Source organism: Cyclopterus lumpus, chromosome 6, assembly GCF_009769545.1.
Source record: "Cyclopterus lumpus isolate fCycLum1 chromosome 6, fCycLum1.pri, whole genome shotgun sequence".
Classification (NCBI taxonomy): Eukaryota; Metazoa; Chordata; class Actinopteri; order Perciformes; family Cyclopteridae; genus Cyclopterus; species Cyclopterus lumpus.
The window spans coordinates 9,550,385-9,568,816 of NC_046971.1; the positions used below are offsets into that span (position 1 = coordinate 9,550,385).

Genomic DNA, 18,432 nt, shown 5'->3' on the forward strand with positions numbered 1-18,432 from the left:
TTAAAAACGGCAAATCCAAAGGTAGCCAACAGAAGTAAAGCAGATTATAAAATACGACTGATATCGCTGTGATAAAGGTATAATTCCATTTCACGTTTCTCATCTTAATTATTTATGGTTAATTTGGTTTTCAGTTACAGATGTACTGTATTTTTAAATTACTTTGAGTTTGATGGTCAATTTGAGATTAATATAGGTTCATTATTTAAGTATTATTACTTTAAGTTTGATGTTGAGTGATCAAGATTAGTTTATTTTTGGTACAATTTCTTTGACTTAGATGTTCAGTTCAACGGTTATCCAGTTTGTACAGTCTGTAATAAAGTCAGAGATTGTTTATTCAGGGAGGGTGGGTATCGTCTGAGTAATCGGTCTTTTCCTGCTGAACATTGTGGAGTGAATGAGTACTCCCACTGTGCGTCCTCGGCTCTTCTTCTTTAAGTCCTCTGCTTGTCTGTTGTATGTCCACCTACACTTAGCACAGCCAGCAGTCTCTTTCTGTCCAGAAGTGTATAATATAACCAAGAGCATCTTTTATGCTCTCAGAGAACATTGATAGCTATGCAAGCTGTGTTAGCTGTATTAGCTATGTTAGCTGTGTTAGCAATGTTAGCTGTGTTAGCTGTGTGAACTGTGTTAGCAATGTTAGCTGTGTTAGCTATGTTAGCTGTGTTAGCTGTGTTAGCTATGTTAGCTGTGTTAGCTGTGTTAGCTATGTTAGCTATGTTAGCTGGCAGAGAATGGTTTAATACACTTCTGGAGAATAGAATACTCAAACCATTTTCACCAATTTTGTGACGGATTTGGTTCAGAAAACCCTGAAACTAACTTTGAAGTTGTGTTTCTACTGTGTCTGTTTCGTTTATTTTTTCCCTTTTATCTTTCTACCGTTCCACTGTTTCCTTATACTCTGCAGCGCCACCTCGGCAGGACTCACATTGCTATTTCAAATGGGGAAAGACAAATGTACAATATACAATATATGAAAATATACAAAATTAACTCACCTTTAATGTACAGCAAAAAAGGTATATTATCAGTGCATTGCTTTTGTATTCAAATATGTCAATCACATTAATTATTTTTAAAATATGATGAATGAATATATAACAATTAAATAAAAAGATTTGTTTAATAATATTTATTGAACTTTTTGTCTTTAATAACTGAAGGAACCGTTTCTAATTAATAGATACTTGTTAAGTTGTACTGAATCCAAATGTGGTTCTTTATTGACAAACCAGACAGCAAAACTTAAGGTGTTTAAACAGAGTAATAAGATCATGTTTGTATTAATATCCACACCCATAATGCTGCGTTCACACCACGCAGCACAAGTCATATATTAGTTAACATTCCCGTGAAAAGAAAAATCTGTAAATAAACTGAACAGTGCAAAGCCACCTCAGAGTAACATATATTCAATTTCAATTCAATTCAGTTTATTTTGTATAGCCCAATATCACAAATTACAAATTTGCCTCAGAGGGCTTTACAATCTGTACACATACGACATCCCTGTCCCAGGACCTCACATCGAATCAGGAAAAACTCCCCAAAAATAACCTTTGACAGGGAAAAAAGGGAAGAATATATATATCTCACTCTCCAAACACATGCTGTAGTGTTAATGTATTGCACACTACAAAACCTACTTACCTTTATAGTCATTTATGGTCTTAATTAATAAATCCCAAAAAATATTAAATGGCTCATATCAGGAAAAACTCACTTGTTTAGTGCTTGTGCACATATATGTGGGTATCTGGAGTCCCGTTCCTATCTCATATTCAGGCTTGTTAGAGTATACTGCCCCCCACAGGCAACTATGGCTCAGTGGTGGAGCAGGGTCGTACTTTAAACAGAGGATCGTCGGTTCGATACCCAGCTCCATGTCCATGTCAATGTGTCCTTGGTCAAGATACTTTAACCCAAATTGCCTGTGGATGTGCATATGCTGTATGTATGTATGTTTGTTAGTTATGGCATAATAGCCCCTCCCATCAGTATGTGAATGGGTGAATGAGCCATCTGGGTATCTCCATCCACAACTTGAGAACTACCTTTGCAAAGGTGCTCTTTCTTGCAAGGCTGAAACAGCGTTTTTTAGACAGAAAAATAATGCGTTCTTTGAACATTAAAGCATGTTAATATAGTCTAGTAGATCCCAAACTACAGGTATGAAAGTGTTAATTAGCATAATATGTTCCCTTAAAAAAGATTGAAAAAAGTTAGAAAAGAGGCTGTACTCCAAATGTATTTTAAATGAGGTGAGATCTTATTTTATGAACCAAACAACTCGGCATACAGTATTTATACCAATGCTGTCAACTTTAGCAACATCACACAGAAAACTGTTGGGTTAATGTTGGTAAAACAAAAGCAACATGTCATTTTTTAAGTCATTCATGTTTAACTTTTTTCCCAACTAAAATAATTCTCCACAGTAACCGTACAATTGAAATGCAGGTGAATGTTACAAGCAAAACAACTGCCATCAAAGCAGCAATGACATCAACACAGTTGTAAACAAACCAGGACATTTTGGTGGACTGAGTCTGCAGATGACGGGCTCCTTTATGCCTGATGACGTATTCTATCCAAAACACTGCCTGGTCCAGTGGTTTCACAGGCTGATCTCTGCTCAGCCTTGAGAGCCTTTGCATGTTTTCCTTGTAAGAGGAATTGTAAATAGCCGTCTTGAGGGCATCTGCAAAGATGTGCCTGTCAAGCTCAGCAATATCAACAATCACAGCTCCTCCCTTCGCTCTGATTCTGGAGAGGTTATCAGGCTGATCAAAGAATAAAGGAAGTCCAACTACAGGAACTCCGTGGTAAATTGCCTCCTGAACCCCATTAGTGCCTCCGTGGGTCACAAACACACGCGTCTTGGGATGTCCTAAAAGGTCTTTCTGTGGCAGCCAGTTGACCAATAATGTGTTGTTGCCCAGGTTGGCTAGCCTTTGTCCCATATACCTCCATACGACCTTCTGAGGCAGCTGGGCAAATGCTGCAGCAATCTCCTCAGCAACATCTTGAGGGAGCTTCCCAAGCAAAGTTCCTAAAGTCATCATGATGACCCCGTGATCTCCAGAGCTCTGGACAAACTCCTCCAAGTCTGCAGGGAGTGGCTGTGGGGGCTTGCACTGAAATCCACCCATGTAGATTATATTTGGCATTGTTGGACGTGGAAATTCAAAGACAAAATCATTCCTCATAAGCCAGATATCTGCATCCAGAAAAAACGTGGAGTAATCCACATCAGGACCAAAGTACTTTTTAATTACTGGTTTGTAATTAGGTTCTGTGATGTATGACATTGTGTACATCCCGAAATTATAACTCAAAACATTCTTTATTCTTTGTAGAAAGGTCATCTTATCTGTCAACTCTGTTGCAGTGAAAGGAATGTATGACAAAGGTGAGGGGGCAATAAGTAAATGAGCTTCACCTTGAATGGTCCACCTGACATTAAAAACAAGAGGAACTCGGAGCCGACGTGCCAGCATTGCCCCGACACCGACAGCAGGGTCAGTCAAAACCACATCATATTTGGCTTCATGAAAAGATTGCATCAGGTTTTCATCTTCAAACATTTGAACGACCACTTCACTCATTGCCTTGTGGAGCAGAGAGAACTGTTGAACAACCAGCAGCTCGATCTGAATATGTGACCAGAGTTTATACCAAGAAGATGCATGCCTACCCTGAAGACGGATCTCCAGCTGTCGAAACAAGAAGGCTTCGAAGTAGTTTTGCTCAAATCCACCAGGACTGGGAATAGTGACAGAAGTGTAGAGAGGAGACTTTTCACTGATGTACCAGCTATCGGACAGCCGAACCACAGTGACCTCGTGGCCTTTGGCATGCAGCTCCTCGATAAGTACTTTCATATTTATCCAATGGCTTCCGTCCAATGGGAACACCAGGATTTTGCCGCCAGATGCACCGGAGAGTTGAATCAAGAGTACAGTAAAGGTAATCAGAGACGAGGGAGGCACCTTCATATTGACGTCCCTCAGAGACCTAAAAAATACACAAAAGGAGATCAGCATGCACATTTGTGTATTTACAAACATGAAATGCAAGTATGTTTACTACTGTACTTGAGTACAGTTTTGAGGTACTTGTACTCTGTAATTTGATGCCACTTTAGACTCATGTTCAACTTAATTTCAGAGGGAAATATTGCACTTTTCACACACAAAATAAGTTTACTGCAATAGTGACTTGCTTTGCAGATAACTATTTTATATCAAAAACACATGTAAAATACACTTGATGAAGTCGTTACGACTCCTTGTCACATTTCAGATAAGACATTAGTTGATTGCAATAACTGTTGACAAGCATTACCTTCTGTTAACTTCACACAGAAAGTGCACGCAAGTGCCTAGACTTGCGCTGACCATGTTTCAACAAAACACACACTCCATGACTATTTTTCTTTACGTGTGAATAACAGAGCTTTTTATTAACACTTACCTAAATCCACAGGTACAGGAAAGTCAATCCAACTTCAAATCGACAGTTCAATGACTTTACCAGGTGGTGAATGCACCTCCTAGATTGTCCTTAAAAGTCATGAGGGGCTGGAATTTAATTACATATTTAGTTACATATAATGTTAGATGAGATTGCTTTTTTGCCTTGCAGTGCATAAAGTCCATGGTCCTGCAACAATAAGAGTTAATGTTTAGTTGTAAGCAGAACACATTGATCTGTTGTGCCATCTAGTGTCAATTCAGTGTACTTAATGTTAAATTGCTCATAATCGTGAAGCAAGCGGTAATATAAACCAGTCCAATTTTGTCAAAGCACCAGAAAGCACTGAGTCATAAAAACATACGTCTCAGATAGAAACTTGGATTTTAAACATAAAATTACACAAATATATATACATAGGAGCATAACTTACCAAATACGTATTACATGAGGATGGGAGGAAAGATACACCTCTGTGAAGTTTGTTGATCAATCAGCTATCCCTTTTTCACAGTACCGCAATATCTTTTGCATATTGCTGTCACATGATACTCTAATCCATGCTGTGTTTATGAACCGTCTGGCAAAAACCAAGTTACTTGTTACACCTTATCACAGGTTGCAAACAGGTGACGGCCAGGTCAAAGATTGAGTTCCCCCTCCCAGAATGTTTTAACTGAATACTTTTTCAGGAACTTGAAGATTACACTGTCCAATTATACTGATATAGAATTGTAAATCTTCAAATTAAATGGCAAAAAAAAACATAATTAAGTAATAAATGACCTTGTTCTTTAATGTTATGTTAATAAACTCAAGCCCCCTCCGAATTATTTTAGCACTTTGTTGGGGGTCCTGAATCTCAGGTTGAAAACTACTGCTCCAATCTTTGCTTATAGTTGTAATACAATAATGTGTTCTGTAGGATAGGAAGACCGTTGCTGATGTGGCACACACATGCATTTATTTTTTTGTTTTGCTATAGTGAAAAGAGAACACAAAAAGCAGGAACAAAAACATAAACTTTTTACTAAAGGACAAAAGAGACTACAATTATTTAAACTGAAATATGTGCACGGTTTTCCTTTAAATTAAACAACTACAAAAGAAACCAAGGATGACACAATTAAGTCAAATACTTATTTAGTTTCTAGTCCTTGAAGTGAAGCTAAGAAAGATGCAGGAGTTCAGGCTTATCATTACCACTACAATCCCTCCAAATTCAACAATCAAACAATTAAGCCATGCCATTTTTCATTCTTCCAGGGGGAGGGGGAGGGATTATGGATAAACTCTGATTGATCAGTTTGGAGCTATAGAAGTTGTTGAGTCATAGTTTGCAGCATAGTTAGTACTGCATAGGTATTCATCTCACACCTCTAAGACACAGCTTCAAAAAATCTGTACTTGTTTGCTTCACAAAGATAGTACAGGTTCGTGTTGGACTGCATTATACTGCAGGTGTTATCTGAGATCTAAAAAAAAAGAAATTATACCAACTTGCCTGGTAATCAAGGCCTTTCCTGACTGGTATTTAAGAAAGGGATTCGACTATAGTCCACCAAAACGGGTGTGCATATGCACACTTTTTTTTTTACATGGCTGGATTAACCTGTTTTGGGGGGCCAATGGCAAATATTTGCTGGGCCCCCTGTTTCCTGCAAGTTCCCGTCAAGTACAGAGCACACTATAGTATATAAAATAATATTTGTGTACGTCAATTAGCTTGTAGTAATTTGATTATAGAAACATTTACCTGGCACTATAGAGAACATTATATTTTTAAACTGGAGATCGACATCGGACCACACAGTTATATAGTGCAGTTCATTTGTGGTATAAAAAAAAAAACACAAAAAAAACTCCAGGGGCTTTTGCGGCCCCTGGAGGTCTAGTGCTCACTTCCAAATAAAATTATGTCATGTAACACACAAAAAAACACACACAATAAAACAATAAAATACATCATGATTAACGTATTTCAATTTAATTGCAGTCGTGCACCGTCAGTACTGTCATATTCCACTGACAGTGTTCACCAGAGACCGAACCCTTCAGCCCTTTGTTGTTGTTCTCACGCTAATGTGCGAGATCCGTAGACCCAACTCAACTGCGCGGTCACATTCCGCCCCGACTTCCCCTCTGCCAGCGGCCTGGTGGTTTGAGATGAGTAGAAGATGTCGGTTTCGGGGCTGAAGGCCGAATTGAAGTTTTTGGAGTCCATTTTTGACCCGAACCACGAACGATTCAGAATAATAGACTGGAAACCCGACGAACTCAGTTGCCAATTCAACGTAACAGGAGAAAAGCTGCTGATCATTCACTGCAACATCACGGTGAGTCCAGGCCAGCTCTGCGCACGAGCTAAACCAGCCACTGACTATCGACTGAAACCAAATCATTGCGCGGAAGGTTCCGTGTTTACAAATGTACTGCGATTTAAGTGTTCGCTTTTATTTTCACGTCGTATTTAAAGCCACCGAGACTTAATAAAAAATACTCCCCCAAAAAAACCTCGGGTTAAAGAAAACAAACACAGCACTGGTGCTGAATTTACTTTGAGAAAAGTGAAGAAGAAGCCGAGGTTTAGGAAACGACGCCGCGGTAGCTTCGTGCTACCTTTGCCGCTAGCTGGGCTCGTTAGCTCAAATATAACAGTTAGTTACTGTTGTCGCCGCTAACTTTCTAATTACTCAACTGAACTCGGTCTTGTTTAATTTAACGTTAGCTTAGTCAAAAGGGGGGAGTTTCACAACATCGTGGCTGTTTTTAACAAATATATATTTATATTTATATTTATATTTATAAGAATGCGTTCATCTCCACAGGCTCAGCGCTGAATGTCCCGTTTATATGACGTTATATATTTAACGTTACATTGAGGCGGTTTGAGTGTAGCTCCACTGTAGGTGTTTTGCCTTTTCAGGAAATAGACCGATCCCAGTGGCGAACGTATATTAAAACGGTGACGTTATCGGTTCCTTTATCAGGACACCAACATTAGGTTATATAGAAAGACATATAATGACGACAAAAACTAGTGTGCACTGTGTTGTACTGAGCCTGAACTAAGAATGCGAGCGTAGCTGTACATTTATAATGATTACGTAGATTTAAAAAATATATATATGTATTTCAACACCAACTCTTTGAAGCGGTGCATACACATTATTAGTCTTGTAAATAAACATGTGCAAACGCATTGAGTCAACCACCAGAACGTGTAGGTGATGTCACCAACACACCCGGGGCTCTCTCTTTGTCATTGCACCTGTATTTGTATGGTTCACACACGCACCATTCGTCCACACACGCAGTTACACTTCTGCTCGATTTTGAGACCCACAAACATGTTGAGACTCAAGTTGTGTCGGCAGTCCGCATCTCAAAGATACCAGAGTATATTCAGTATCTCAATATGCATTTAGAAAATAAGAAATTAGTTAATCAGTCACCCCACCCCCCCTGGCTTTATGATGTTCGTGTTAGATCCCACCCAAAAAAATATGGAGGCAGCTAAAATGTTGAATAGCGCTCACTTCAACGTATACATCATGATTAGGCATACACCTTTTCTGAACACTGATACACCTGGCTACACCAACGCATAAGAGTCTGAAAACCAAACAATGATGCCTCATGTCAGCCACAGTCAGTCATACAAGGAAATTAAAATCTGATTAAATGGTTATTGCACAATACTTTAAACCCTACGTGACTAACATCATACTTATACAACTGCCTTGATTTGTCAAATCACTTTTGTTGTCGAGTTGTAAACATGAGAGTCTTCCCAATCTCTGGCAACTCTCCCATCTATATTATACACTCCCAGTCATAACCAACCCATCTGTAACTTTATTCCTAAACATCACTATTGCTGTGTAACTAAGTGCAGTGTTTTCCATTCTGGAAATACTCCCGCCTTGAAGTTGGCGATCATTTTGTTCAGTGTGTGTTTATGTGGACTTTTAACATGTTATGGATATTAGATATCCCTGGGCAACATTTAGTTTTGGTGGTTCTCTGTTAAGAGTTAATATACAATCTGTAGACAATAAATCCATTCGCATACATGCATGACTTGCTAAATGTCCATGTCCCTCCGTTGACTCTGTTGCAGGAATCTTATCCCTCAACGCCCCCAATATGGTTTGTTGACTCCGATGATCCTAGTCTGGCCGAAGTGTTGGAGCGCTTGGAGGATGTGAGAAAAGGCAGCACACTGGTAAGTTGGCTGATAAGGGTCCAGCTTCAGAGAGGCTTGCTCTGAATAAAAATGTCAAATTATTGCTGTGAAAGTGGAAACTTGGTAGAATTGTTTATTCGCAGTTAGCTTTTCCTAATTTATGTTTCATCTGGATGATTTTTCCCACAGCTCCTTCAGCAGTTGAAGCGCCTCATTTGTGATCTCTGTCGGCTTTATAACCTGCCACAACATCCAGATGTAGAAATGCTCGACCAGCCTCTTCCAGCTGGCCCGATTACCCAAGAGCGGAAGGTATTCGCTTGAAAACGAGTAAGATTCAATTGTGTTGCGTTTTAAGACTTGATGTTTGTCAACTCACACGGTTTCTCATCACTGCAGCATGGGCCATCAGATGAGGTAACATCTGAAGAGGAAGAAGAGGAAGAAATGGGAGAGGTAGCTATGTGTGTTAATGATATTGTGTGTTAATGATATTCGTCATAGCTGAAAGGTCCCCGTAGTTTTCCATCTGGTTTCTAAACATAATTGATACACTGACAGCAGGACATTGACCTGGACCAAGACCTGGACCATTACGACATGAAAGAAGAGGAGCCAGTTGATGGGAAAAAGTCCGAAGATGACGGCATAGAAAAAGAAAATCTGGCCATCTTGGAGAAGATTCGTAAAAACCAGAGACAGGATCACTTGAATGTAAGCGCTCATTGAGGACTTGTTTTTCTTTATTATGGTTTCAAGGCTGTAATGTAACACGTTCTGTTGTTTCTAGTGTCAGCCCAAATAATGTTCACAAACTAACTACGACCTGAAAATGGCGTAAGTAGCATAAGATAGGAAATGTTAATCAAATTCCTGCTTCATGAATCACTGCTCTGTAATAATAAAAAAAACGAGGAGATGTTAAAGGTTCAATAAGTCCATTGTTATCAAGTTTAGGACATCTGGATATTTTGCCAATCAGGAACCATTTGGCTAAATACAACACATTATTATTATTATTATTATTATTATTATTATTATTATTCGTCTCTTGAATAGTTTGATAGCCACTAGACACATTATTTTTGTATTCCTTCTGTCAGTTTCATCATGTTCAGATCAACTGTAACACTGTGTCCAAAATGCAGACTCATCGTTTCTTTCACTGCTGACACTGTGTGGCGGCTGCCGCTGAGCATAAAAGATTCAATTCAATTCAGTTTATTTTGTATAGCCCAAAATCACAAATTCCAAATTTGCCTCAGAGGGCTTTACAATCTGTACATCAGACATCCCAGAAAGAAAACAAAAACACGAGGCAATAGTTGGTTAAATTTATTCATTTATTCCGATTCTATAAAGGTCAACATCCTAAAATAACTTGTCATTACTGCATTGGAACCCCTCATGATCAAAGGTTTCTCTAATGGGCTCATAGAAGAAGAGTTTAGGAACTTGTACATTTTTTTTTTACTCTGGTGGTCATTTCAAATGTTGAAAATACTCAATTGTGACATTGTTGAGTGACATAAATGTACAGGACTTCCACCTCGGGATGTCTGATGTCACATGTCTTACCATCTGTGTGGTTTACCGCTGTGATGTGTGTTGCAGGGTGCCGTGTCTGGCTCTGTGCAAGCCTCAGACCGCCTAATGAAGGAACTCAGGGAGATCTACAGATCACAGAGTTACAAGACAGGTGACTGCAGGGACACATTTCCCCACAGTGAGGACTTTTAATGTTTGAGCATCTCACCAGCAGATCGAAGTAACGCTCCGTGTTTGTGTTGTGTGTTTCACAGGTATTTATTCATGTGAACTAGTCAGTGACAGCCTTTATGAATGGCATGTCAAGTTAAGGATGTAAGTTTCCCACATTCATTTGCTTTTACATTTTCAAATATTGAGTTATATATTTTGTTTTCTGTTAGATTTGACTTGTTGTTCTGCATTACAGGGTAGACCCAGATAGTCCATTACATAGTGACTTGCAGGTCTTAAAAGAAAAAGAAGGAGTGGACTACATTCTGCTCGATTTCTCTTATAAAGTGAGTCCTGTAATTATATTTGTCAATTGTTTTATTCAGGAAAAGCTTTTTCTCGAGACTCACATTTTTTTTTCTTTTTTTTTTTTTTCTTCACACTACAGGATAATTTCCCTTTTGACCCACCTTTTGTTCGGGTTGTCGCACCTGTTCTTTCTGGAGGGTGAGTGCTGTGATCTCCCCCTGTTTGCAAATGAAATGCTCTGATGAAAGTTCAATCACTGGGACAATTTGGGAGGGATTTTAAAACTTTGTTGGGAGAGATTTACTCTCATTATGGATGAAATAACACATGTGAAGCAAATATTTCACATCGTATGTTGTGCTGACATCTGTTGCAGATTTGTTGATACTGCAATGTGCTTGCTTACAACCTGAAGTCTGATCCTTTGATGAATCTGTTTAAGCTTTTTTGCTTATGACGGGCTGCAAATTATTGTCTCTGACTCTTAAAAGTACACAAAAGCTTCGCCATACATCAGTGCTACGAAGCTATCAAATGCATTTGAACAAGACTTTTTGCAAATTCATGCAACTGTGTGATACTAATCCGTCATCTCAAGTCACACAGATTCTGTACCTCGGTTCTAATCATAGGTGTTATCAAATAGGTCTGGAAATTACTGGTTCCATTTCTTCGTACTTTCAAAAGTTGAATTCGCAACTGGTTCCAGATTTAAATCACCTCTTTGCAAAAATCTCTCCCACAAGGCAAATCAAGATATTGTGAACTCAATTTGAAGCACAACAAATTAGAAAAAAGTCAAGTGAACGCTTCAAATGAACGTACCTGCGTTCGTGTATATGAGGCAACACTCAACCTTTATACTGATTTTTTTATTTTTCATTGCAGTTATGTTCTCGGAGGAGGGGCCTTGTGCATGGAGCTTCTCACAAAACAGGTTTGTAAATGAGTTTGATACATGGTATCACAAAATGTTCCCCAACTTATAACAGCATAATAATGTTTTGTTTGTGTGTGTGTGTGTGTGTGTGTTTTCAGGGCTGGAGCAGTGCCTATTCCATAGAATCTGTCATTATGCAGATAAATGCAACTTTGGTGAAAGGAAAAGCCAGGGTGCAGTTTGGAGCCAATAAGGTAACTGAAGTCATCCGTCTGGTGTCTCTGTGCTTTACGGTTCTCTCCGCGATATTCAGAGCGTGAATATATCATCAAATGGCTATCTACTATGTAAAGATGTAGTTGAGTAATGTGTAAAGCAGAGGATTGAAGTCGTGTTGACTTGTGTAGCAGTCGAGTTTCAGTTGAGAAATCAAGTGAAGGGAAAAGTGTTTCAAGTAAAATCATAGTTGCATGTAGAGGAAATCCCATCGCACCGGGAACATTATATTTTTAGTTTTTTCGTTGATTGTAGTTGTTTATACAGTTTCTGCTGCATATCTGTGCACCAAACTAAATATTGTGTGGTTTTTTTTCAGAACCAGTACAATCTTGCCAGAGCACAACAGTCGTACAAATCCCTTGTGCAGATTCACGAAAAGAATGGTGAGTAAATGTGACTCGACGGTTGGGCCTCAGTAGACGCACACAGTGGTTTGGATCATTGGCAAAGTGGTTTGTGTTCTGTTTTCTCAGGCTGGTACACACCACCTAAAGAGGACGGATAAGGAGCCACCACTATGCACTGGGAACACACGTCTTTGGGTCAAAGTATCTTGTTTTCTTTGGAATATTTCCCCCCTCTGACTTAACTGGGAATATATCACCTTCCTGGCGAGAACCTTCTTGTTGGCTCGTCTGACAAGTATTCCTTCACCCGGTGCAGCAAAGACTTTATTCTGGTGTCACTTTGCTCCTCCCCTCCGTGTTCTAGTCAAGTGGATGATGTGAGGCCATCACTGGTCCTCTATTCTAAATATGCTCATTTGTCTTTTAAAAAAAAACATTTCTCCCTTTTTAATTTTGGGGAAATGCTTTTTGTTTAGCTGCTCTGACAAAGTGGGCTTTACAGACAGTCAGTTACCCTGTAGATGGGAATTATAATGGAAGATTGATGCTGAAGCTCTTTATGTGGCACCTCCCTGCACCTGTTTTTATTGGCCACATTATCCCCTTTTTTTTTCTTTTGCAAACTAACTGGTACATAAATGCAAATATTATAGAAATATTATTCAGCTATTGTTTTTATTATTTGAGCATCCTAGACAATAAATTAATTAATTTCATATTTTGGAAGCTTATCTTAAAATTGAGATGAACTACTACTCGGTGTCTTTTAGCTCTTTTGAAAATATGTGAAGAATATCGGGCCAAGCAGAATCAAAATGCTGGGATGTTAACTGTTTATTATCCACCAGTAGTTGATAATAAAAACAGGGCCAATAGACGTGAAATATCTCAGAATCTCCATGTTACATATCTTGGGAGGAGGAAACGTATATGTTCACTAGATGATGATAAGATGACCATTAAGGTATCATTTTAGAAGTTTTAACAGATCTAAAGCGCTTTTGTTGCCTCATTTCTGTTAATACAACAGCCCCGCAAGCGTTCAGTTTTGTTATTGGTCTTTTTATTGAATAAAGCTGCAGAGGTTGAAGCCTAGTTTGATGCTGAAAATGAAGCCCTGCGTGTGTAAGCGGCATATTGCATCGGGGCCTTGTCTCAACCGCTGTTTTAAAAGATATCGCAATGAGATTGGCTTTACAGAAGGAATAAATGAAACGTGTTTGGATGTGTTTGGATTTTCTTCCATAATATTGCTCAGTTTAGCAGCAACTTTTGTTTTTCATATCTTCCTGACATGGATTGTAGTGGTTTGCCCCCCTGCCCAGTTTAGATTTGAAAACGGCTTCCCCGTTACGTGACGTCGTCACATGCAGCTGGATTCATCTGTGAGCAGCTGTTTTCTCAGTCAACAGCTAAACATCCACCATTCGCAGGGCTTCCTTTGCCATAACAATGTACCATAAATATGATTCGGTGTCACTTTCGGTGTGTAACAAGACGGGATCGTTCAGAAAAGAACTGAAACTCTTACGATATTGTACGTTTCAACGTTGACCATGCAATATAGCGTAGTACTTCATCACTACTACTGCTCCTCGAACTGCAGGACACATACTGTATCGATCACTCTGTCAGCTCTTTTGCAGTTTATTTGTTAACACTGTCTGCAAAAGTATGTTTGAATGGCAACTCAGGTAACAAACAATACTTAGGAGGGGAATCAGGACATGTCGAGTTTGTGATTATTTCCTTGGATTAATCGACGCTCTGTACCGCTGACGTTTAGGCTTAAACACGCGGATCTGATGTCAAAAACAGATGAGCGTTACAATAATATGTTTCTTTTCATTCAAGCAATGTAAGAGGACGGACTTTTGCAGAAGGATGCCATTTTAACAGGCTTGCAGTAGCATGAGGACCACCCCCATGCAACGGCTCGATGATTTCCCACTGTAGTATTTAATGCTTTTGTTTTTCATCCCAAGTACTGAAGTAGATTTGATTTCAGCGTCTGATCTTTAAATATTCCTGATTTTTTATTTTTTTTTTAAACCATTTGCACAACTGGCAACAACGTGCCTGTAGAGGTCAATTATAACAACGAACGCATTCTGAGCTAAATATTTAAATATCAGGAGAAATGATGTTTGTTTTCTCAGCACACATCCTGTTGTTACATGTCTGAAGCTGAGCGGAGAGGAATCACCAGGTCTCGGTAGCAAGAGGTGTCCTCATCTAAAGGGCCGGTGTTGTCTTCAGAGGGGAAATTAAGAGACACTTCAGAGTGTGATCGCCGTGACGTATTGAATAGACTCGCACGTTTATCAAACTGCACTGTGTTTGGAAAACATTCATTTATCTCAACTGTCAATTCATTTTCTGGCACCTAACCAAACCCGATCCAGTCTGGCACCGTTGGCTCACGTTGGTTTTCTTTTATTTCTCATTTTCCATTTGAAGAAATTTTGACCATGTACAGTAATTTGTAAACTTGCATCAAGTTTATGAATAAAGAATTTTACGATTATTGCTGTTTTACTGGTTTCCCTGTGTATTCTTTTCACTGTTGCTTAATGGATTGCAGATGTATTGGGCTGATGTTGATATTTTATTTAATGAATAAAATGATTTACTGCTGACACGACTTGTTTTTGTATAAAAGTGTTTCCTGTCTGATGGTTTTGCAAATCTGTATCAAAGACTTATTGGTCTCGGTTTCATTGAAGTTTTGTATTTACAGTGAAGGATGGAAAAGCATAAAAAACGTTTGCCATTGAAGCGCCTGGAATTGAAGTCAATATGCTATCAAATAATTAGAATATAGTTGCAACTAGATAAACATCCAACTCCACAAACCCTAGAATAATAAAAAAATATATATATAATCCAGTCATTAACTAGTTGTCATATTCAAAGAAATATATATATATATATAATTTTTGTTTTTTAATTGTTTTATTAGTAACAAACGATGTATTCATATCCCCATTAGAATTAGTAGTACAACAACAATGGACAAATACTATTACAATTACATCCTGCCAAATCTAGCTCAAGAAAAGTATGTGTATATATGTGTGTGTATATGTATACAATATATATGTGTGTATATATATATATATATATATATATAAACAGCAATTCCGAGGTTTGTATGTAAAAATTTCTCCTCACTCTTTGTTCGTTTTCCCATGAAAGTCCAGCAACACCTGTCTTATTAATATATGAAGCATAAGTCATGTTCATCCTCAGCTCCTCAAGTAACTGGATATTTACTGGAAACTACAACATGCAACATGTCCATTTTGAGGGGAAACACCTTGAATTATATATAAATCGCTCAAAGTAAATCTGATTTTCTGTCAGTTTCAAGCCAAAGGCACAATAAATAATTTAAATGTGGTTGGAGGGCAGATGAAGTTTAGGAATATTTTTAGAATACAAAGGTTTTATACTTTAGCTGTATGCTGTTATCCGTTAATGTTTTAAGCTTTGTGGCATGGTTTTTATTGTTTTAAGTTTATTTTTTGTATTCATGAAAAGGTGAAAATCACCTAATATGATGATTTATGTTCCTTCAACATCTACAGCAATGAACAAACGTCAAATAACAAAACAGGATGCAACAATAACTGTTTAATATCTATTAAGGTAAAACCAAATAATACAAAAGTAATACACAAAAATGTATATTCCTAATTTACTTCCCTTTTGGAGACACAGCCTCCTCAAACCTTCCATTTACCTAATTACAACATGTTTCTATTGAATGTGTTTATTCATGGCAAATATTTACTTCACCTCAAGTAATCATATATTTATATCTAGTTATGATATAGTACATGATAATACATATCAAACAACATACAGTACATGTGGGAACATGGGGGAGTGAATGGGAAATGGCTTTCAGAAGCGTTGATACAGCAGCATGAAATGCAGAGTATTAGTAGTCGTATCCAATATGCACTGTAGCTCCATAATCACATAAGATGTATGTACATATGGCAACAACAAAAAGTTTGGACTAATCCAAAATTCACCTTCATCTTTGTGCATACTTCACACTTAGTGTAGAGAACTGATCAGCTACACGTTGTGCGTTTGCTAACAGATGAGTGGAAGATACGGTGTTCAGGGTTATACTTCATAACCTCTGTGTGTGCCTCTGCTGGTGAAAATATTATCCGTTTAATAAATTATACTAGTGGTGTCCAACTTGAAAACAGGTCAATTTTTCCAGTCATAACCATTTATGTTATGGTCATTACTATTCATGTCTATATCTAAAACCTGCACAACAGGACCCCACTTGATCCTAATAAGATTACTGTCTAAGATATTTATGTTTAGTTTACACTGATGTCAATAGGTAACTCAGTGCAACATATTATCAAATCTTTCTTTTGATTTGTAAAAAAAAAAGAAGAACAAAAATTCAAAATCTGTTATCCACAGCCATGGAAAGACAAGAGGACATGTGCTTCGAACTCATCCACACATCATCCAAAATACACAAAAATAATAATAGATTGGTACAAAAAACAAGAACTAAAAAGTAAAACAACAGCCTATAGAATACCACATCATCACAATCAGACAAGACAACTCACAGGTTTTGAAGTAACGAGCATTCAGACACAAACCTTCACATCTGTTTCAAGTCTAATACTGTATTACTGTAATAACCATCTACTGAATCTTGAGGATGCCTTTTCAAAGAAGATTTGAGTGACACTGAAATCCATTTGACGCACAAATATTCTGTCTTTCAATTTCTCTTCATAAAGAAATAATTGGCTTGAATTTTATATTTCCTTTTATATAAATATCATATCACACCGACTCATAGAATAACACCAACAGCCACGAAATGACACACTAAGGCCTGAAATCCGGAGCTTCAGGAACAAGTAGCCATTAAGCATTTACATGTAGGGGGAAGTGGGAGAATTTGCCTACGGGGTGAAAACATCCATCACTTCATACAATGCAATGACCACCTACAACAATGATTATTAATATTTACTGCATGTCCAACCTGCACGTCTTTTGGTTTTCTTTCGCTTCTAACCTGTACTACGTTGAATTGGAATGTTTTATCCAATGAACTGAAATCCTAAATACTGCATGTGCTTCACTTTAACATGTAATAAAATTTCATTTCACTGAAATCAACCCGCTGAAAACATAACCTAGTGCATAATGACGAAACCAAACACACAGAATGGTGGAATAAAGGTGATTAAAAGGAGACAAATGACCGACATGTTGACACTTTGAGGGCTTTGCAGGTAGAATTTAAAACCAGCTCACATCTTTCCTGAGAATGTAAAGAATATGCTGAATATCACTGAAAGGTTCACTGATGCAACTTCTCATCAGTGAAGCAAACAACAACTAGGTCACCAAAACATGAACTGTAAGAGATTTTTTTAAAGATTCAAAAGTTGTGTAAGTCGGGGAAATACCTGCTCGATACATTTTGCGCTAGATATCGCTCTCAGACAATGTTTTCTGATTTAAATTATGTTTGAGAGAAGTTATTCGATCTTTTTAATTAATCTTTCTGTTCAATTTTATTATTCTTATTTTTTTAAATGCTAATTCTGTTGTCAAGATTTTGGCCACATTCAACTTTTTCTTTTTCAACAAAAAAGAAACAAAGTTTACTTACAAAGTAAGAAAGTGACTGGCCAGTATCAAGAGGATAATATGCTCCTAAATAATTAACTTACAGGTATAATTGTACCCTAAATCTAAAGGACTTACATAGAAAGCGAAGAAATGTATTTCCCAAATGGTGACCCATGCCTTTAATGACACACCTCAGCTGAATATTAAGCAGCTACAGTGCATCAACTGATGGTGCTAAATATTTGTAGCATTTGGTGACCTTCAAGGCTAATGAAAGTAAACACTCTTAACAATATAGCTACTACAGTACATGAAAAACACATGAAATATGGTCAAAAGATGTTTTAAAAGTGTGACACAGGCAGAGAGGTCGCTCTGGGATGACCACAGATGAACCTACCTGAATGCACCACGCACACTTACCAGCATGTGAGATACAAATAATAATAATAATAAAAACTACAGCTTTTTAATAGCTGGCTGTCGATTTAAATGTGAAGTGACTTAAATATGAACTCTGTGTATGTCAGAATTCAATAAGAGTACACTTCCACCAAAAACATGACTTTTCTCTACATTGTTCTGGTTGAATTCAGCGTGTACAG

General features: G+C 37.9%; 2 protein-coding genes across 4 annotated transcripts; one reads left to right on the forward strand and one right to left on the reverse strand.

The window, feature by feature from the left end:
- Positions 1-2,257: 2,257 nt before the first annotated feature.
- On the reverse strand, positions 2,258-4,591 carry LOC117732098 (UDP-glucuronosyltransferase 2A2-like). Of its 3 annotated transcripts, none has more exons than XM_034534765.1 (2): positions 4,486-4,591; positions 2,258-4,026 (listed from the first exon to the last, which is right to left on the reverse strand). In XM_034534765.1, the coding sequence occupies exon 2, from the start codon at positions 4,005-4,007 to the stop codon at positions 2,403-2,405; it is 1,605 nt and encodes a 534-aa protein (XP_034390656.1). In that variant the 5' UTR covers positions 4,008-4,026; positions 4,486-4,591; the 3' UTR covers positions 2,258-2,402. The 3 variants fall into 3 exon arrangements, with proteins under 3 accessions (XP_034390656.1, XP_034390658.1, XP_034390657.1); XM_034534767.1 differs by lacking the exon at positions 4,486-4,591 and having other exon boundaries at positions 2,258-3,620; positions 3,707-4,067; XM_034534766.1 differs by lacking the exon at positions 4,486-4,591 and having other exon boundaries at positions 2,258-3,229; positions 3,452-4,067.
- Positions 4,592-6,478: 1,887 nt separating this feature from the next.
- Positions 6,479-14,728, forward strand: LOC117732099 (ubiquitin-conjugating enzyme E2 Q2-like). The gene is made up of 13 exons (XM_034534768.1): positions 6,479-6,821; positions 8,609-8,713; positions 8,864-8,986; positions 9,074-9,130; positions 9,236-9,388; positions 10,289-10,373; positions 10,477-10,537; positions 10,632-10,722; positions 10,824-10,882; positions 11,573-11,621; positions 11,723-11,818; positions 12,160-12,226; positions 12,317-14,728. The coding sequence occupies exons 1-13, from the start codon at positions 6,663-6,665 to the stop codon at positions 12,346-12,348; spliced, it is 1,137 nt and encodes a 378-aa protein (XP_034390659.1). The 5' UTR covers positions 6,479-6,662; the 3' UTR covers positions 12,349-14,728.
- The last annotated feature ends 3,704 nt before the right edge of the window (positions 14,729-18,432 follow it).

What these genes read in the sequence shown, in the direction of transcription:
- LOC117732099 (XM_034534768.1), top strand. Translation starts at nt 6,663, where the DNA reads ATGTCGGTTTCGGGGCTGAAGGCCGAATTGAAGTTTTTGGAGTCCATT. An exon ending in TCATTCACTGCAACATCACG is followed by an intron (nt 6,822 to 8,608) that starts GTGAGTCCAGGC and finishes ACTCTGTTGCAG; the next exon opens with GAATCTTATCCCTCAACGCC. An exon ending in GCAGATTCACGAAAAGAATG is followed by an intron (nt 12,227 to 12,316) that starts GTGAGTAAATGT and finishes CTGTTTTCTCAG; the next exon opens with GCTGGTACACACCACCTAAA.
- LOC117732098 (XM_034534765.1), bottom strand. Translation starts at nt 4,007, where the DNA reads ATGAAGGTGCCTCCCTCGTCTCTGATTACCTTTACTGTACTCTTGATT.